Here is a 21,822-nt window from a genome sequence, read left to right as displayed (position 1 = left end):
TCCAATATATCTTTTTTGAGATGGGTGCAGACCATATCTGCACACAGTATTAAGATCTGAGCGTACCATGGATTTATGTAGAGGCAACATGATATTTTCTGTCCTATTATCGCTCTCTTTCTCAATTATTCCCAGCATTCTGTTTGCTTTTTTGACTGCTGCTGCAAATTGAGTGGATGTTTTCAGAGAACTATCCACAATGACTCCAAGATCTTTCTTGAGTGTTAACAACTAATTTAGACCCCATCAGTTTATATGTATAGTTGGGATTATGCTTTCCAATGTCACATTACTTTGCATTTATCAACATTAAATTTCTTCTACCATTTCATTGCCCAGTCACGCAATTTGCCTGGGTCTTAACTATTTTTAGTAATTTTGTATCATCTGCAAATTTTGCTACCTCACTAGTTACCCCTTTTTCCAGATCATTTATGAATATGTTGAATAGGACTGGTCCCAGAACAAATCCATGGGGGACACCACTATTTACCTCTCTCTATTCTGAAAACTGACCATTCATGCCTACTCTTTGTTTCCTATCTTTTAACCAGTTACCAGTCCATGAGAGCACCATCCCTCTTGTCCCGAGGCAGCTTACTTCGTGTAAGAGCCTTTGGTGAGGGACCTTGTCAAAGGCTTTCTGAAAAATCTAAGTACACTATATCCACTGGATCCCCTTGGTCCACTTGTTTGTTGACCCTCCTCAAAGAATTCTATTAGATTGGTGAGGCATGATTTCTCTTCACAAAAACCATGTTGACTCTTCTTCAAGAAATTATGTTCATCTATACGTCTAACAATATTGTTCTCTATTATAGTTTCAACCAATTTGCCCGATACTGAAGTCAGGCTTACAGGCCTGAAATTGCCGGGATCACCTCTGGAGCCCTTTTTAAAAATTGCCATCACATTAGCTATACTCCAGTCATCTGGTACAGAAGCTGATTTAAATGATAAGTTACAGACTACAGTTAGTAGTTCTGCAATTTCACATTTGAGTTCCTTCAGAACTCTTGGGTGAATACCATCTGGTCCTGCTGTTTAATTTATCAATTTGTTCCAAAACCTCCTCTGATGACACCTCAATCTGGGACAGTTCCTCAGATCTGTCACCTAAAAAGAATGGCTCAGGTTTGGGAATCTCCTTCACATCCTCAGCCATGAAGACCGATGCAAAGAATTCATTTAGTTTCTCCGTAATGGCCTTATTGTCCTTGACTGCTCCTTTAGCACTTCAATCGTCCAGCGGCCCCACTGGTTGTTTAGCAGGCTTCCTGCTTCTGATGTACTTTTAAAAAAAAAATTCTATTATTTTTTGAGTCTTTGGCTAACTGTTCCTCAAATTCTTTTTTGGCCTTCCTAATTGTATTTTTACACTTTATTTGCCAGTGTTTATTCTCCTTTCTATTTTCCTCATTAGGATTTAACTTCCACTTTTTAAAGGATGCCTTTTTGCCTCTCATGGCTTCTTTTACGGCTTCTTTGTTGTTTAGCCACAGTGGCTCTTTTTGGTTCTCTTACTATGTTTTTTAATTTGGGGTATACATTTAAGTTGAGCCTCTACTATGGTGTCTTTGAAAAGTTTCCACACAGCTTGCAGAGATTTCACTTTTGGCACTGTACCCTTTAATTTCTGTTTTAACTAAACTCATTTTTGTATAGGCCCCTTTTCTGAAATTAAATGCTACAGCATTGGGCCACTGTGGTGTTTTTCCTGTCACAGGGATATTAAATTTAATTATATTATGGTCACTATTACCAAACGGTCCAGCTGTATTCACCTCTTGGACCAGATCCTGTGCTCCGCTTAGGACTAAATCAAGAATTGCCTCTCCTCTGGTGGGTTCCAGGACCAGCTGCTCCAAGAAGCAGTCATTTAAGGTGTCAAGAAACTTTACCTCTGCATCCCGTCCTGAGGTGACGTGTACCCAGTCAATATGGGGATAACTGAAATCCCCCATTATTATTATTGAGTATTTCACAATCTCCCTGAGCATTTCACAGTCACTATCACCATCCTGGTCAGGTGGTCTGTAATATAGCCCTATATTCTTATTATTAGAGCATGGAATTTCTATCCATAGACATTTGATGGTACAGTTTGATTCATTTATGATTTTTACTTCATTTGATTCTACGCTTTCTTTCACATATAATGCTACTCCCCCACCAGCATGACCTGTTATGTCGTTCCGATATATTTCGTACCCTGGTATTACTGTATCCCATTGTTTATCCTCATTCCACCAAGTTTCTGTGATGCCTATTATATCAATATCCTCATTTAATACGAGGCACTCTAGTTCACCCATTGTATTATTTAGACTTCTACCATTGGTATATAAGCACGTTAAAAACTTGTCTCCTTTTAGCTGTCTGCCATTACACATTATAATTGAATGGGACTCTTTTTTTTATTTGACTGTTTTTGATCAGACCCTGCCTGTATTTTATTTTGGTAACATCTGAAAGAGCACGGTTGAGAAGCTTTATAACTATGCTGCATAGGTCCTATAAAGAGATTTCAAAATCTGTGACACTGCTCTATGATTTGTCTGTATTATTTTGTTGGTATGGTATTGCTATGCCTGTCATGTCTGTAGGTTCCTAAAGCATTATTTTGCAATAACACATGCTTAAGAAAATTGCTATGGTTTAGACAATTGAGGTTAGAAATTCACTATTTAGAAACAAACTACATGAGCAACCTTGATGATCTTTATCACTTCCTAGCATCAAAAGTGTTTCCCAGCACCATGGCATTAAACTTTAATTGTTTTGCGTAGAGTGAATTACTGCGTGTTATGGGTGTGATGGAAAGGGCATTTTCACTACTAATACCGGTAAGTAAACAACTATCTTCATTGATGAAAAGAAATGGTGTATTTTTTGTCAGATTTGTAATAATGATTAACACATGATTCACCTTAATGGTGAATACGTGAATTTGTTCTCTGTCAAGGGTCAAGCTTGCAGTTTTGTCATAAAGAGTGTAATGTCAAAGGAAATGAATGGTAATAGGTCTCTAAAGGATGTACAATTTTGAGGTTGTGTTTAAACATTGAGCATTCGCTGTAAAACAAATGAGACAGACTAAATGTTCTGTACATTTCGAAAATAAGGCCCATTGCATAACACTCAAGGACAGAACAGATATTGCATTCATCAATTGACGGGCAAGCATTTCACTTCAAAGCGTTGATTATATTTTTCCTGTGTCTAGAAATGGATCTCTCCCTAACTGCAGATAACGGGCTAGAACTTCGAATAATATTGTTAATTGGTCACATGGGAAGATGATCCATTTTTATGGACAACCGATACCCCAAATCCTCTAGGATAATATAGTTGTCCTCATGTAAGGATGCCCAGGTCCAGTATCATTATTCAATAGAACTAGCAGTGTGGTCCACAGAGAGCGTAAAGTGCTTCTGTACAAGGAATCCATGTTCAAATCTAGCCAGTCATTCATCACTGTGGAATGATTTGTGGGGGTACGGTGTATCTGCCTTAGTAGCTTTTACTGGCTACTTGCTGAAGTTTAGTTGTAACTGCTTGAGGACCTCAACCTTTATCATTAGCTGTGGTTTGAATGCAGATCACATGGGATCTGAAAAATATCTTGCTCACTCACTATATGATAAAAAGAAAAGGAGGACTTGTGGCACCTTAGAAACTAACAAGTCCTCCTTTTCTTTTTGCGGATACAGACTAACACGGTTGCTACTCTGAAACCTGTCACTATATGATGTATTCCCAGGCAAGAGAATGCCAGGTTGAGAGCAAGAGATGGTAAATTGACTGCTTCTAATGCAGACTTGAGGCAATGTCTTGATTCCTACTGTGGTGGCCTAAATAGGAATTCTCTTCCAGATTTTTTCTTCTTCTTCCTCTAATAAGTTAGGGCCTGAACAAGAGCCCAGTGAGTCTAGTGGGCATCTTTCTCTTGCCTTCACTAGGTTTTGGCTCAGGCCCTTGATGTGCCATGTGGTGTTGTCAGGAAGGCAAGACTGAGGGAGTATGTGTGATGTTTGGACCTGAACATTGTGAGATTCGTTGTGGTTCCTTCAGGGGGACAGTTTCACAGTCTCAGGTCAGTCCCAAAGAAAGCTCTGTCTCTTGGATAAATGAGCTTTGTCTTTCAGGTCTGTTGTCTCTGAGCAGAGCTGTTGAGGTACTGAACGATGAAGCACTACACTTGGTGTCCTGGACATAGGCTGTTTAGTGCTTCGAAAATAAAGACTGGGATGAAATCCTAGACTGAGGGTGAAATCTTGGCACTGGTGAAGTCTATGGGCTTTTTGCCAATGACTTCAGCGGGGCCAAGATTTCACCCCACAACCATAAGTATAATGCAATGGGTAATGTAGAGGAATGATCTCTTGGACTGCAATAGCACCTCCACATATGCTTGGAAAAATTCTTTGTGTTTCAAATTGTCTGTTATGAACTTAGTTTTCTGCCATTGTGACTCAAGTTTCCAGCTCTATCTTTACTTGGAACTTTACTGAGAACTCTGGGGATCCATATGCGTAATAAGGAAGGACATGATGTTCTGTTTGATTTATGCAATTGACTTGTGCATTGATACAGGAAAATATACTGGAAGCTTAATTTATACTTAATTTGTGTGCAATGATGGGCATTTCCAGAGGAAAATTCAGGGCATTCAGTTTGATTCCACAGATACATTTAATGATGGAAAAATTGTTACCCTTTATTTAATACAATATTGCATTTTATGGTGATTGATTTTTTTCTGCATAATTAAATGACAGGCTTCAGGATATACAGACACATAGGACACAATTATTTGTTGTCTTTTCCTTTGTTTACTGACTGAGAAGTATTATCAGTAAACTAGTGTTAACTGGCTAGAGCAGAGCCAATTATGTCATGTAAAGCATCCACCTGGAAAAGAAGAAAAAAGATACGGTATTGCATTGTAATTGTGCTTAAGAAAATAAGTGATCTAAAAAGCCCCACTTAGTCCTAGATTAATGATATCCACATAAAGGGTATCAAGAAGAAGGGAGAAGTAAATGGCAGTTAATTGTATGATGCTAGTTGCTTCCTTTTACAAACTTACTGTTTCCTAAATAGAACCTTTAGAAATAACTGGTGTGGTAGTTTAAAGAGATTTCATGGCAGGTAGGACTGTGAAGCATGGATTTTCAGCATCATACTTGACCGCATAAACTTATTGAACCATAGAACCTTCTTTATAAAAAAAAAAAAAAAAAAAAGGCTGGCCTGTAAGGCAGTACTTGTTCAGTAGGGCAATGTACACCATGCTGTATTCCATTCACTTTATTAGTGGGAATATTAGAGTGATCTGAGTCCACTGTGCACTGTATATAACCCTAGAAAGACACTCTTGTCCAAAGAGCTAACACAAAAAATAAGCAAAACAGACAAAGGCCATGTCTACACTACGAAAGTACTCCGATTTTACAGAAGTCGATTTTTGGGAACAGATTGTATAAAATCGAGTGCATGTGTCCACACTAAGCACATTAATTCGGCGGTGTGCGTCCACAGTACCATGGCAAGTGTCGACATTCCAAGAAGTGCACTGTGGGTAGCTATCCCAAAGTTCTTGCAGTCCCCACTGCCATTGGAATTCTGGGTTGAGCTCCCAATGCCTGATGGGGCCAAAAATTTGTCGCGGGTGGTTATGGGTAAATGTTGTCAGTCAACCCTCCCTCCCTCCATGAAAGCAACAGCAGACAATCATTTCGCGCCCTTTTCCGTGGATTGCCCGAGCAAACGCCATAGCACAGAAAGTATGGAGCCCGTTCAGCTCACCGCAGCAGTTATGACCATTGTAAACACCTCACACATTATCATGCAGTTTATATAGAACCAGCAACTGAAAAACCAGGCGAGGAGGCAGTGCGGTGATGAGGACATGAACACAGATTTCTCTAAAATCGCGTTCCCAGCAATTTGGAGATCATGGTATTACTGGGGCAGGCTCATGCTGTGGAACGCTGATTCTGGGCACGGGAAACAAGCACAAAGTGGTGGGACTGCATAGTGTTGCAGGTTTGGGATAATTCCCAATGGCTCCAAAACTTTCGCATGCGTAAGGACACTTTCATGGAACTTTGTAACTTGCTTTCCCCTGCCCTGAAATGCAAGAATACCAAGATGAGAGCAGCCCTCACAGTTCACAAGCGAGTGTCAATAGCCCTGTGGAACCTTGCAATGCCAGACAGCTACCGGTAAGTTGGTAATCAATTTGGAGTGGGCAAATCTACTGTGGGGGTTGCTGTGATGCAAGTAGCCAACACACTCATTGAGCTGTTGCTATCAAAGGTAGTGACTCTGGGAAATGTGCTGGTCATACTAGATGGCTTTGCTTCAATGGGATTCCCTAACTGTGGTGGGGCTATAGACAGAATGCATATCCCTATCTTGGGACTGGACCACCAGGGCAGCCAGTACATAAACTGCAAGGGGTACTTTTCAATGGTGCTGCAAGCACTGGTGGATCACAAGGGACGTTTCACCAACATCAACGTGGAATGGCCGGGAAAGGTTCATGATGCTCACATCTTCAGGAACTCTGGTCTGTTTAAACAGCTGCAGGAAGGGATTTACTTCCCAGACCAGAAAATAACTGTTGGGGATGTTGAAATGTCTATAGTTATCCTTGGGGACCCAGCCTACCCCCTAATGTCCTGGCTCATGAAGCCGTACACAGGCACCCTGGACAGTAGTAAAGAGCTAATCAACTATAGGCTGAGCAAGTGCAGAATGGTGGTAGAGTGTGCATTTGGATGTTTAAAGCGTTGCTGGCGCAGTTTATTGACTCACTCAGACCTCAGCGAAACCATTGTTATTGCTGCTTGCTGTGTGCTCCACAATCTCTGTGAGAGTAAGAGGGAGACGTTTATGGCAGGATGGGAGGTTGAGGCAAATCGCCTGGCTGCTGAATATGTGCAGCCAGACACCAGGGCAGTTAGAAGAGCACAGCAGGAAGCACTGCGCATCAGGAAAGCTTTGAAAACCATTTTCATGACAGGCCAGGGTACTGTGTGACACTTCTGTTTCTCCTTGATGAAAACCCACCCCCTTGGTTGCCTCTAAATTCCCTGTAAGCCCCCGCCCTTCCCCCTTCGATCACAGCTTGCTTGCAAAGGAAATAAAGTCGCTATCATTTAAAAAACATGTATTCTTTATTAATTGATTATAAAAATAGGGAGATAACTCACAAGGTAGCCCGGTTGGGTTGTGGGAGGAGGGAAGGAAAAGGCCACTTTAAAACTTCTTGAATGACAGCCTTCTGTTGCTTGGGCTGTCCACTGGGGTGGAGTGGTTGGTTGCCGGGAGCCTCCCTTCCCCGCCCCGTGTTCTTGGGTGTCTGGGTGAGGAGGCTTGGAACTTGGGCAGGAGGGAGGGCGGTTAAACAGGGGCTGCAGCGGCAGTCTGTAATCCTGCTGCCGTTCATGAACCTCCACCAGACGCCAGAGCATGTCCGTTTGATCCTGCAGTAGCCCCAGCGTTGCCTCATGCCTCCTCTGATCTTCCTGCAGCCATTTCTCCTCACATTCATCAGCCATTTTCCTGTACTCTGCTATTGTGTCCCTCCACACATTCTGCTGAGCTCTGCAGTGCTGGATGACTGCATGAGCTCAGAACATTTCATCGCGCATGTGTTTTTTTTGCCGCCTTATCTGAGAGAGCCTTTGGGACGAAGAAGGGAGGCTTGAAACATTTGCAGCTGCTGGAGGAAAAAAAGGAAGTGAAGTATTTATAGAACAATGGTTATACTCTTTCACGGTGAACAACACTATTCACATTACATAGCACATGTGATTTTGGTACAAGGTCGCATTTTGCATCTTGTATTGAGTGCCTGCAGCTTTGGTGTTAGAGATCACACATGCAGTGCCGGGCAACAGAATTCAACTTGCAGGCAGCCATGGTAAGTCATAGTCTTTCGGCTTCTGCAACCTTCAGCGCCCACCTCTCCCATATCAAGCGAAGCACGTTGAGTTGGCCATTTAGTGCTGCGGTTTTCCTGTTAACATGCAGTAGCAGAAACCAAACTAACCCCCCCTCCCCCCCATCCAATTCTCTGGGATGATTCCTTTACCCCTCACCCCACCGTGTGGCTGGTATCAGGGAAGATCCCTGCTAGCCAAACACGAACAGCTCAGCATCAATGGACCCCCCTCCCACCGCGTGGCTAACTGCGGGGAGGATTTCTTTTCAGCCACAGGCAAACAGCCCAGTAGGAACGGCCACCTCTGAATGTCCCCTTAATTAAATTCCCCTATTTCAACCAGGTTATCATGAACGATATCACTCTCCTGAGGATAACACAGAGAGATAAAGAACGGATGTTGCTTGAATGCCAACAAACACCGGGACCATACACTGCCAGGCTTTGTCATGCAATGATACCAGATTACTTGCTACTAGCATGGCGTGGTAAAGTGTCCTACCATGGATGACAGAATAAGGTTGCTCTCCCCAGAAACCTTCTGGAAAGGCTTTTAGAGTACCTCCAGGAGAGTTTCATGGAGATGTCCCTGGAGGATTTCCGCTCCATCCCCAGACACATTAACAGACTTTACCATGGTAGCTGTACTGGCCATGAATGCATCCCAAGTCCTCATGGCTACTTAATCATTAAAATACGCTTTCTTTTATAACATGTATTATATTTTAAAAGGTACACTCATCAGAGGTCCCTTCTCCAGCTGCATTGGGTTGGGAATTTCAGTCAGGGTGATAAAAAGATCCTGGCTGTCGGGGAGAATGGTGTGCTGTGTGCTCCTCAAGCTTGTCCTCCTCCTCCTCATCTTCCCCGTCTGCAAAATCCTCAGGCATGGGGGAAAGTACCCCATCATCAGAGTCCATGGACAGGGGTGGGGTAGTGGTGGTGGCTCCCCCTAGAATTGCATGCAGCTCAGCATAGAAGCGGCATGTCTGGGGCTCTGTCCCGGAGCGTCCGTTTGACTCTTCGGTTTTTCTGGTATGCTTGTCTGAGCTCCTGAAGTTTCACACGGCACTGTGTTTCGTCCCTGCTGTAGCCTCAGTCCCTCATGGCCTCGGAGATTTTTTTTTAAATGTTTTTGCATTTCGTCTTTTGGAACGTAGTTCTGATAGCACGGATTCCTCTCCCCATACAGCAATCAGATCCAGTACCTCCTGTTCGGTCCATGCTGGAGCTCTTTTTCGATTCTGGGACTGCATGGTCACCTGTGCTGATGAGCTCACCTGGCCAAACAGGAAATGAGATTCAAAAGTTCCCAGGGCTTTTCCTGTACACCTGGCCAGTGCATCTCAGTTCAGAGTGCTGTCCAGAGCGGTCATAATGGTGCACTGTGGGATAGCTCCCGAAGGCCAATACCTTTGAATGCGTCCACACTAAGCCTAATTCGAAACGGCGATGTCGATTTCAGCGCTAATCCCCTCGTTGGGGAGGAGTACAGAAATCTGTTTTAAGAGCCCTTTATGTCGAAAAAAATGGCTTTGTTGTGTGGACGGGTGCAGAGTTAATTCGATATAACGCTGCTAAATCCAACATAAACTCATAGTGTAGACCAGGCCAAAGAGAAATAGTATCCACATTTTACAAACAGGGATCTGAAGCACATAGCCTAATTAAGTGACTCATCCAAGGTCACAAAGGATATCTGTGTCAGAGATGGTAACTTAACACAGATCGCGTGTCCCAATCCAATGCCTTACCCACAAGACTATCTTTCCACCCGAATTTACTGCAGAATTTTCTATGCTTAAAAAATTTAGAGAAGTTTTGTAACTTACAGTGGTAATTGTGCAATAATTTTTTTTTTAAGTGTAACAGTTATTACTTAAATTCTAAGCTCTTTGGGGCAGAAACATCTTTTTGTTTTGTTTGCACAGTGCCTAGTACGGGGAAGGTCTGGGTCCATGACTAGGGCTCCTAGGCACTATAGTAACACAGATAATAATTCTTGTTAACTGCTCGAAATAGCCTACCTTGCTTGTCACCATGAAAGGCTTTCCTCCTTTCCCCCTGCCCCCCCGCTGCTGGTGATGGCTCATTTTTAGTAATCACTCTCCTTACAGTGTGTATGATAAAACCCATTGTTTCATGTTCTCTGTGTGTGTGTATATAAATCTCCCCACTGTATTTTCCACCAAATGCATCCGATGAAGTGAGCTGTAGCTCATGAAAGCTTATGCTCAAATAAATTTGTTTGTCTCTAAGGTGCCACAAGTACTCCTTTTCTTTTTGCGAATACAGACTAACACGGCTGTTACTCTGAAACAGATAATAATAGCTATTGTTTAATTCACCAAGTGAGGCTCTCATTAAGGTAAGCATTTTCTCTTCCCAAATAGCTGGAGGGGAGGGATAGCTCAGTGGTTTGAGCATTGGCTTGCTAAACCCAGGGTTGTGATTTCAATCCTTGAGGAGGCCATTTAGGGATCTGGGGCAAAAATTGGGGGTAGTCCAGCTTTGAGCAGGGGTTGGACTAGATGACCTCCTGAAGTCCCTGATATTCTATGAATATTACTTTTACATACTGTTTTACACTGAAATCAGTGTGCTTTACAAAGGTGGGTAATAGCCCCATTTTACTAATTGGGAAACTGAAGCACAGAGCAATGAAGTTATCTGCCCAGTGGTGCACGGACAGTGGTAGAGCTAAGAACGGATTTAAGCAGTATAGTTCAGGGATCCAGATAACGAGTCTGCCAGATCCCACTGTAACATGGACGCACCAGATTTTAGAATGCCCAAGACCTTTGCAGATTGCTCTAGGAAGGACGAGGGAGCCAGGGTTGTCTGATTTAATCAGCACATTCTCTGCCCACAGGAGAGCTTCAGGATAAATTGGCACAGATATGGCTGTTAAAAGAAAGGGGCGAGGTGAGCAGCAGGGATTCACTGCTGGGTGCATCTCACTTTAATATTGCTGCCTGTCTTAGCATGAAGTCCACAACAGCTGTACTGTACGGAGATTCCTTGGATTAGTACCAAATGAAACTGGAGAGACCTGGATTTTGGGACAGGAAAGTCCCTGCAGGAGCAAGGCAATTATTTTTTTGCCAGAGTAAAGATAAGGTGGGGAAAAGAGGCTGGTGAGTTTGCTAAGGAGAGGACAGCATTAATGTGACTCTCTATTCTGGATGGCTGGGAGTGTGCATGCAGAATCAGCTGGACATGGAGATTACTCAGGCTAGGAATAAAGTGTGTGTGTGTGTGTGTGTGTGTGTGTGTGTGTGTGTAGATGATCAAGAGGGTAGGTGATAAAACGTGCAGACCACACCACTGACTCCTTCCTCTACACTGAAAAAAACCAACACCCTCCTTTGACTCTGGCCTCAGAGAATCTGTGGAATATGCGTGAACTCTGCAGCTTTTGGGAGAAAATCCAAAAACTGTACCCAGTGGTTTCCTCCTGGCTGCAGCTTTTCAATCAAGTGGAGTCTAAGTCCTGAATTGGACCTCATGTATCCCTCTGGTTCAGAAATCCTAGTTTTATGCATGTATAAGAGCAGGAGCCAACTGTGCTTTGAATCCATTCATGCATTCCATGTGTTGTTACTCAAAACATCTTTTATTAGCTAAACCTTTTTCAACCTAATTCTTTAAGATAAATGCTTAATGAAGGAAGAGGAACCCAGATAAGTATATGGGCATCTTAGGATCAACCTTCTTATCCAGTCAGTCATACCTTATTACTATCTGAAGCAGTCATGTTCCTCAGCTCATACACACCTACGATTCCATTACTGTCCCCTATAAGAATGCAGTCTGTGTTTCTAGCAAAAAGCACAGTTGTGAATTTCACTCCTGGGTTGGCAAAGGTCACAATCAGGGGGTCCAAACTGAAACCAAAAAATGAGATGATGTTAATATCTACTAGAAATGAGACCAATGGGGCATTTGTCTAGATGACTATTACAGGAATCGGCTAATCCTAGTATTGCTGAATCTTTACTTTTCACTTTTATTATCTGGGCAAACTAAAATCTAAAACCTTAAGTAATGGTGAAAGTGCATTTTGCGAGTTCTCTGATAAATACAACTCAAATCCCAACCCTCGCTAACCAGGGTATCCTGGCTATCTGAAAAATCATCTGGTCTACTGCCTAATAGCTAGGGATTTTTAATTTTTTAGAATTTAAACCATTTGCTTTTTAGTGACTGATACACTGGACCTAGTTCTCTGCAGCATTGCACTTGGTACAGTCATTTATGCTGGGCAAAGCGGAGGTGCAGTGCTATCACCAGTGTAAGCGAGTAGATAATTCTGATTTGACACCCTTTTATACTCACTTTTCATCAAAAAAACTGAAGAGGAGGAGAAGGGGCAGGTGTCCCAACCACCACTGGTATCTGTTGCTCATGTGCAAAAGTCCCAAAAAGTTAAAGCTCAAGGATGTTTTTTAAAAACACATGGAAGTGGTAGCATCAGGACTCCTGTGGCAAAAGAGCAGCCCCCAGTTCCCTGAGTCATCCAGCGCCCAGCCCTGGATTTTCTTTAGTACATGCTACCTGTTTGCCTGTACAGTGAACGCAATACAATGTTGTTACATCTAAATGCTTTGTAATTATAATGGTCAGGCACCATTACCAACTTTGGGGCCTTTGGACACTACCATAATTAAATATTTTATAAGAGTTAGTGTGTCTTTGTATTATTTCAGAATCCTATTCAAGACAAATTATTACTTACGTGCTGACACTCAGGTTCCAAATTTCCACTCTGCTTTCATTCACTGCTGCAAATACAAAGGCCGATTTTGGAGACCACATAATGTCATGAACAACATCAGTGGTGGAACTGAACGTTAAAATGGGCCTTAGTGAATCTTGGCGCCATAAAATAATACTCCAGTCCGCAGAGCAGCTTAAAAACATGTCAGTACTGAATGGATTCCATGCTATCTTGTACACAGGACCCTTAACATGGGGGGGAAAAGGAATTGCATGTTACTCCAAAGATAGCAGGCTGGGATTTTCAAAAGATCTTAAGCGAACTAGGCGCCCAACTCCCAATTATTTTAAATGGGAGCTGGGTGCCTCACTGCCCTTTGTGACTTTGACAATCTGCCATTATATATTGCATTTTATATATATATATACACAATACTGACAATACTATTATTTCACTGTCATATGCAGCGTATTCGGACAGCAAAGATCGCAGGATGTGCTATATGTCCTAAGACCAAAAATATTTTGTTGGTGCTGATGATGATTCAGTAGGGGTTTCGTTTTTCCGTCTGAGTCACTGATGATTCAATGCCCTGTCAGGATGTTAGGAAAAACTACTCTTGGGAATGCAATCTGCTACACGAGACAAAACTGAGGAGCAGAGCAATTGGGGTTGTTAAAACTCTTGTGGACATTTTACCATATTAACCCATGAGTTCCAGGTCAATGAGATCACTGATCTGATTATTAATTTTAAATAAAGCCAGGACTAAATTTAAATTAGTAACAGTCAAAGCTTTAAGAAAGGATTAGTAATTCTTAAAGAATCTATATACTGAAGAGCATCATTTCAAAAGAGTTTTGAATGCTTTATGTCTTGTAGCCTTCTCACTAAGCTACAAAAGAGGCTTTGGTTTTAAAATCTGTGTTGCAAGTGTGTCATCTACTGAATATAACAAATTAAATAAACTTATTCCATGTAATCAAACATTTCTTCTGAGATCTAACTGATCCAATCACTTTTTCTGTTATTTAATTTTACCTACCTTATGTCCTCGGTAGGTCTCTAGGAACTGCTCATTATATGAACAAGAACATTTGTGAATATGTCCTTCTTCTGTTCCAGCCAGATATATATTAGTATTCTGAAACAAAAATCCAGATCATAGAATCATAGATTTTACAGTCAGAAGGGACCATTATGATTGTCTAGTCTGACTTCCTGCACAACACAAATATTCCAAACTGGGATTCACCCTGTAGGATATTTATCCTGACATATTTAAAGAGCTGTGTGGAATTTAGGCTGTGAAATTGCTGGGAGATGCGGAGCGCTCAAATTCCCACTGACTTCTATGAGAGTTGTGTTTGTTCACCTGCCTTTGGGATCAGGCCCAAAGTCAATCAAAGCAACATAATTAAAACAGTAAAACTCACAAAATATATGGGTTAGCTTGTTTGGTTTTCTCTCTGATCAGGTTTGGGTAATATTGTTAGCACTTACGTACATCAGAACCATTCTATAGCTACTGCTGGAGAAACATGGGCAACTGCAGTGCAAGCTTCCCCTATACCTGAATCCTGATCTCCATTTTTGAACTGTTTGGGGGCTTCCATTAGAGAATAGCTACAATGCAGAGATGCATGCAGTGATCTCGTGATACAGGAAAAAATCACTTGGGAAAAGAAAGATTTCCAAATGTGTTTTCATTGGTGACCTAAACCAATCTTGAATAAAATCAGCTAAAAGTAAAAGGCAAGTGTATTAATCTTCTGGCGCCACACAGCTTCTCTTTTGAAATTTTCATTCATTCTTATGTGAATATTCACAGTTAGAGCAGCAGTTAGGGCTCATTTAGCTTATGTCTCCAGAATCCAGGAGATGACCACAACTTAGTGTTTGTTTAAACACATAAGGTGAAATCTTCAGCTGTGATGGTATAGCTCCATCAGTGTACACCAGCTGAGGATCTGACTTAATGTTTTGTTCTAATAGATAAAACTTCAGCCAACTGAATTTGAAACATTAATAATCACAATGGATTTCCTGAGCCTACCCTTGGATGAAAGTCAAAGCACATTCCAGGTGCCTGTCGAGATATCAGAGCTTCGCTTTTCTTTTCTTTTTCACCGGTTAGTTTTTTCCTTTCACTTGCGGTTCGCTTCAGTTTCATCAGATCTATGCAAATGGATAGTACATGGAATATGAATTTTACATGAAAGCGAGTGACGTATTAGAACATTCTGAATAACTCATAAGTACTTCAGACATTTAACAATTCTGAAATGTTTTATCTTCGGGCTGTTTACACAGGGAAATTTCCTGGAATAAGGTATTTCCAGGAAATTTCCTGGAATAAGGTGCAATAGCCCAGTGTAGAAAGTCCTGAGAGAATATGCTCACCAGTGCAGCCTAATCCTTTGCGTATAAGCCATTTGGTTATTCTGCCATCTGCTGAGATAGAGATTAATATCTCTCCTTTGTCATCTCCCATTGTGCCCCTGTCCTGTTCAATCCACTTCAGCTGCCATACAGGACCTATATGCTTATCAAAAGATTCACTGAAATAAAGGAATGCACAAGCAGAGCGATAAGTTAACAGAAATAAGGGAGAATGCATTTTGAAAAGTTATTACATAAGCAAAAAAATGGTGTGTACATAACTTAGGAACAAACACTCTGGAGTGTGGGCATGTGTTCACTGGTTATTTTAATTTTTATGGGAGGTGGGAGAGGTCTAAGTTGGATACTAGGAAAAACTTTTTCACTAGAAAGGTGTTGAGGCACTGGAATGGGACCTATGGAGGTGTTGGAATCTCCATCCTTAGAGGTTTTTAAGGCCTGGCTTGACAAAGCCCTGGCTGGGATGATTTAGTTGGTGTTGGTCCAGCTTTGAGCAGTGGATTGGACTAGATGACCTCCTGAGGTCTCTTCCAACACTAATCTTCTATGATTCTATGAAAAGTCAGAGTGTTAAGACCTGTATCTATTGTTTTAAAGTACATTTTAGAAAATATTTTTACATATTTAATTATAGAATAATGTTTAAAGGACTCAAGCACTTTTCTTTAGGTATCCGAATCGTTGTACTGGCGCTACATCATGGTTGGCCTAATCTAGTCTTTCATGGACATTTATACATATCAAAGTCTTCAAGCCTGACAGTTTCTTTTCAAGTAAGTCCCAGGATTGTAGGGTAAAGTATAAATGTTTCAAATCAGAATTGAGAGACATTAGCAAAGCTAGGAAGGGGGGAAGTATCCAGCACTTCCCTGCATTCACTGAATCCATTTTTTCAAGAGCACTACTGTTCACTCGTTTATTTAAATTTTAGCAATGGAATGGACGTCCACAACTAACAAGACGTGAAAGTACAACAAGGTGGGGAGTTTGTAATCTTACCTGCTGTCCAAAAGTGCTGTGGTATTACGGGTCTGTACATTATAGATGGCTACTGTGCCACTGTACATTCCAACTGCTAAAAGGTTTGGGTTTGCCAGAGAGAAATCCAATGCAGTAACACCATGATCACATTGATAAATACGCTCTGGCCACTGAACAGAAGAAAACAGCACATTTATTTCATTCTTCTGAGTATTAGCTAATTGCTAGATTACCCACTATTTTTCTAAACCTACAAATGCTTTACCTGGTTCAACTTTAAGACTATATTCTAAATAACTGAGACTACTATCTCCTGCTACAGTTGTCAAATTTGAAAGGAGCGCTGTGCAGAAATGTGACTTTTGTATTGTAAATTGAATTAGAGGTGGGTTTAAACTGAACCATGTAAATGACAACAATTTCCCTGAACTTTGGAGGGTTGGATAAAGTGGGATGGGATCCAGATCCCCCCTACAACCTAAACCTGACATTTGAAAAAAAGCAAACCACCACTTCTAATTTTTGTACATCTCACCATTTAAAATCTAATCTTCTCTGCTTTTTATTCATGTGTTTTTCTAATCAGCAGAAGTTTAGTTGGAGGTAAACTGTAATGTAAGGTAATTTAGGTAGTCTAAGATGGAGTGCTATGTTCATGCAATGTACCGTTTATAGACTGCAACTAAAGAATTGCATTGCCTACATGGACCAAATTTAGCCCTTGTAAGAAGATGCAACTCTATGGAAGCCATTGAATTTAACCATTGTCATTAGGGTACTCGTCTGAAAATAAGTATGTTTCAATATATGTCAGCTCTTAATTCTGATGCTTATGCACTCAGCTAATGTGGAGATGGGAGGCATACAAGTAACTTGATTATTGTTGATCTGTGCTAATTTCATGGTACCATAAATACTGATGTGATAGAACATCTAACTGTTAGAGGGAAGGAGGGCACCAGTTAGAGGCTTATTCTGTACTCCTTAACTCAGGAATAACACCTTGGCTTTAGCCTGAGTAACGTTTATAGAAGCACCACCATTGTTTGAATTTGATTGTAAGTATTCATTTTTACTGTGTGTTTAAAAAATTAGATTTTCAAGAATCAAAAATATAAAACAAATATTGAACCAAATCATTTTAGACCTTTACAAAACCATCTAGTATGATGCAATTATCTCAACAGTTTGGGTGACTTCAAATTTGTCTATATAATCAGAGTCAGTTGTAAAGAAGCTAACAGTCACAGACACATAGGGGCAGGTCATTATATAGTGCAATTTGGATCTTGGGAGTTCAGATTATTGGGATCCTACTGCATTTGAAGTGAAAATTAAATGTTATGGGAAAAGTAAATGAATGCAACAATTCATTTCAATACAAATTTTATTGAATTCTATCAGATAGATCTGATTTTTACAGGCATTTCACCTTTTTTAGTTCCACTGCCTAGCTTATTATACTTAGGGTCATATCTTACTCATCTCACTCAAAGGTAGTCCCACTGAAGTCAATAATATTTGTGTGCAAGCAAGATTTGGCCCTAAAGATTTAAGTATAAAAGCTTACCAGATCTTAGAACCTCTCTTCAAGGAGCTGTCTAGCAATTACATACTGAAATGAGAATAAGACCCTGAGGTCCTGTTCCTGCAAACTTTTAGTCATATAAAAGCTTGCAGAAATGGGCGAGTATATAAGAAATAGCATACCTTTTAAAGAAAATAATACAATAATAATAAAATACAGTGCTCTTATACAGCACTTTCCAATCCTAGATTTAAATGATATTAAAAAGGAAAGTTTGGCTATATCTATACTGACTTGCAGTCTGGACTATGGGGTGTGAGTGTACACTAAAATGCTGCGCTATAGTTCCCCAGCGTGGACACTCCAGGTGCGAACTAAAAAGTTCCTAATTTGCATTAATGTAGACCTGTTAACATAGTCCTCTTCAAGCACAAACTAGGAACCTTTTGGTTCACACCCACAGTGTCCACACAAGGGCATTACAGTGCAGCACTTTGCTGCGCTCTGCTATTCACACCCCCACAATCTGAAATGTGGGGCAATGTAGACAAGCCCTACGTCCTGATTTAACACATGGGGAAATTCAGATATAGTGAGATGAAGTTACTTGTCCAAGGTCACACAGCAGATGCGCACAAGTGGCAGTGCTGAGAAAAACCCAGACACATCTAAGCACATCTCTCTCACTTATTGAAAAGGGAACGCATCAGATTGGAGAAAAATTGAAAGAAGAGAGAGTTACAGAAATATCCAGCTGCCTAACCAGTTATTGTCTGATTTTTACTCTCATCCCAGATGTATCTGAATAAGAGCATTTTCCCTGATAGGTTATCGTCTTTTTTACTTGATTTGGTAATGAACTCAAATTTGAGTTGGTGACATTACAAAGTGTTTCCATGGAAATCTGCATCATGGCTAGGGCTGTGTGAAATATTTACAGTGAAGTTGGAAAACTTCAGAATGAGGTTTCTGCATTTTGTTTTGATTTCAGAAAATTTGATTTTGTGAAAAACTGACAGTTTTCACATTTTTGAGTGAAAATTATTCTATATTAAAAGAAAACCCTCATTTTCATTTTTTTTTTAATTCAAAAATTTATTTTGGCAAGGCTCACTATTCTCATAGAAACATCAGCTTTTTAAATGTTATCTTTGAAATCTGCTGTTTCTTGAAAATATCATGACAAGTTACATTCTGCAGATGTTGAAATTAAATTTAAAATATCTACTTTTTTTCATACAGCGCAAAATTTATTGCAGACAAGAAGATGGACTAGGAAGGGGAAACCCTAAATTTAAAATACAAATATCCTCAATTTGCAACTGTAGGAAGATAAGGGAAAACAAATGCACGGTAAATAAATTTGTTTTTATATTTGAAATGTTTAAAAGAGCTTTCCCCACTGTAGAAAAATCTTTATAGGAGGAACTGCACACCTGGATCTAATCCAGGTAATAGCTGAACTGATTAATTCATAATCTTGGCTAGGGGATTGAAAAGGAATACAGAGCTTTTCATTCTTAGGTTGCCCAGTCTAAGGCTATGTCTACACTGCGCAGCTTACAGAAGCACAGCCGTGCTGCTAAAGCCTTGTCACTGTAAGGCACATAGAGTAGCCTCTCTTTGTCGCCAGGAAAGAGCTCTTCTTATGACAAAATAAAACCCATCCCAATGAAGGTGGTAGCTTCATCTGTGGGAGAGTGTCTCCTGTCAACAAAGCGCTATCCACACTGGTGGTTTTTGTCGTTAAAACATATGTCCTTTGTCAATTAATGACGAAAGTGCAGTGTAGACATAGCCTAAGTTGTTTTAAACTGACTGTTCTAACCAGCTGTTTGATGGTCTTTGTGACATGAGTTCAGTTCCCTGTGGACAGATGTCCATATTACACAACCACAGTACAGAGGGTGAATGGGCACAGAGACTAAGTTACTTTCTATAGATACTTCCTCCAGGTCAAATCTGAGGCACATTGGCAGGCTATTGTGGAGGAAGTGTGCAGTACCCTTGTTCTCTTTGCTGTAACTGTCCTGTGAATAAGAGGAGATCTTTAGTCTCCAGTGTTTTCTAGCATTTTTCACCAGCAGTAGGGTAGTTTAGATATTTTAAAAATAAGAATTGTTAATTATTATCCATTTTCCAGAAGGGGTTTAGTCTGGGCTAACAAAATAACATTACTGCTGTATGTCTTGCTTTCTCAAGCAAAGGGAAGCTCAGTGATCTGCTATTAAACCATAAAAAATTATTACAGCAAAAAAAGTCTTAAAGTAACAAGAAATAAAACAAATTGTGCTTTATCTCTACTTGTGTTACCTTAGGGTTCTTGAGTGACCAGCAGCAAGCCAAGCCTTTCTTCTGTTCTTGAAAACCAAATTGCCCATACCCAACAGCCAAAAGATCCTAAAACCCAAAAGTACAGATTGGTGGATATACTTCAATTAAAGCAGAAATTTAAAGCTAGAATTTTAAGTGGCAGCTTTCTGCCAGCAGTTAAGTGTGCAAATCCTTCTACTTAGATAACTTAGTATCCAGTAGAAAGTACACAGCCTCAGTAATGTAGTCATATAAGCAAAGTAAGGTAATTACAGTAAATAAGATTTAGAGTAAGATTCTAATGCAGTAAGTGTAAGGCACTACTCACTATGCATGAGTGAAAATTAATTGCAAGTGCAATTTTAGTGAGCACAAATTGTGCCCAAAAAAAGGGAGGCCCCTATAAAAATCTGTCCATTTTATATAGATGTATACAAAGTGTTTTATAAACATATGTTAATGTGCAGTATTTGACACAATATGGTAAATGTTTCCAGGGTTTAATATTTTGAGGAGGGAAGACAAATAATATTTTTATGATTGCCACCGCTCTTTACACCTTGTGGTTTATAAGTAACAAGCAAGGAACTTGGCAGCAAGGACCTTGCTCTTCAACTTCTTTAAATTGTATTTTTCTACACAAAACAATCATTTTTTTTGTGAAATGAGCATTTTGAAAATAAGCATCTTAATGGTCTTATAATTCTTAATTTGTGGCTAGTCAGTATGAACATATGGATCAGTACCCAACAGGCCAACAGATTTATACCAATTTACATCTGAAGATCTGACCCAAAGACCTTATACGTGGCCATATTTCCTCCCTTTTTCCCCTGAGGCAGTCTGATTGTCTTTATATTCCTCCTCCCCCATTTTTACCTTCTTCCCCTACATTGTTATTTTTCTTGTCACCTTGGAAAAGCTAAATCAAAGAAGTGAGATGTATACTGCTCTGACACTAAAGAACTCTGAGATCATTCTGACCTCCACAGGAAGTGAGTTCTATAATCTTGTACGAGCTGCTGTGAAAGCTGTGCCTGCCATTCTCATGAGTCTTACTCTCAAGGTTGTTGGTGTCCTCATTCCTGAGAAATGCAGCAGTCTAGGGAGATCACTGTCACAGAGCAAGAGGTGGTCTCTACACGATCTTGGATCAATGCCATGAATGGTCTTAAAGATTAGTACTGAGATTTTGAATTTGACCCAGAATTCTATAAGCGTGTAATTATCTGAACATCCTGGTCAAGTGCTCTTTGAGACCAGTGCTGCTGAGAAGGTAAGCTGCTGCATACTGAACCATCTGAAGATCTCTCAAGGTAGATTTGCTCATTCTTAGGAATGGTGAGGTGCAATTATCTATCCTGAAAGTCATGAAAGAGTGAATCAATGTGGCTAAGTCAGCAAACGCAGAGGAAGATACAGACTGCAGGAAACAATCACCACCTGTCTGACCTCAGGGATGAATCCCTCCCTGTCACAGATCTACCCAACATCTGAAACCCTGCTCCAGCAGGGTGTATCAAACCCGAGGTAGTATTTTACCTTGACAATTACCCACCCAATTCTAGAAAAAAAGTTTAGAAGAATAAATTTGGTAACTCACTGGGTTTAACTTGTTCCAAGCCATGCTGCTCACATTGTGGCCATTAGTCGATTCACATGTATAGGACCACAGTCGTTCCAGACTGGGCGGTAAGATTTCTTCTGGTGCTTCACTTAGATCTAACAAAATTGATGAACTAACTACTGTTTCCTTTTTCTCTTCCTCCCCCGCTTCCTCCTCCTCCTCTTCTGCTTCCTCTGTTTCTGCTTCCTCTTTGCCAGCATCAGATGTAAGAACTGGTTCTAAAGTGCAACAAATACAGTAGAATCGTAGTAGTACTCCACTAATCTGCAATCCAGCTAATTCTGACCAGAAAC

General features: G+C 40.6%; 1 protein-coding gene across 2 annotated transcripts in view; it reads right to left on the bottom strand.

Moving 5' to 3' along the window:
• Positions 1-4,699: 4,699 nt before the first annotated feature.
• The window catches only part of DNAI4 (dynein axonemal intermediate chain 4), a 31,827-nt gene continuing 14,704 nt past the window's right edge, over positions 4,700-21,822 (bottom strand). For both annotated transcript variants that reach the window (XM_038413599.2, XM_038413600.2), the window contains exons 9-17: positions 21,506-21,747; positions 19,903-19,989; positions 16,080-16,231; positions 15,081-15,238; positions 14,734-14,855; positions 13,723-13,821; positions 12,696-12,922; positions 11,691-11,844; positions 4,700-4,914 (exon numbers count right to left, since the gene is read on the bottom strand). In XM_038413599.2, coding sequence (XP_038269527.1) covers positions 4,870-4,914; positions 11,691-11,844; positions 12,696-12,922; positions 13,723-13,821; positions 14,734-14,855; positions 15,081-15,238; positions 16,080-16,231; positions 19,903-19,989; positions 21,506-21,747 — 1,286 coding nt within the window. In that variant the 3' untranslated portion in view covers positions 4,700-4,869. The remainder of the gene's footprint in view (positions 4,915-11,690; positions 11,845-12,695; positions 12,923-13,722; positions 13,822-14,733; positions 14,856-15,080; positions 15,239-16,079; positions 16,232-19,902; positions 19,990-21,505; positions 21,748-21,822) is intronic.

The sequence above is a fragment of the Dermochelys coriacea genome, chromosome 8 (genome assembly GCF_009764565.3).
Source record: "Dermochelys coriacea isolate rDerCor1 chromosome 8, rDerCor1.pri.v4, whole genome shotgun sequence".
In the NCBI taxonomy this organism is placed as follows: Eukaryota; Metazoa; Chordata; order Testudines; family Dermochelyidae; genus Dermochelys; species Dermochelys coriacea.
This window is presented reverse-complemented; position numbering and strand designations above follow the sequence as displayed.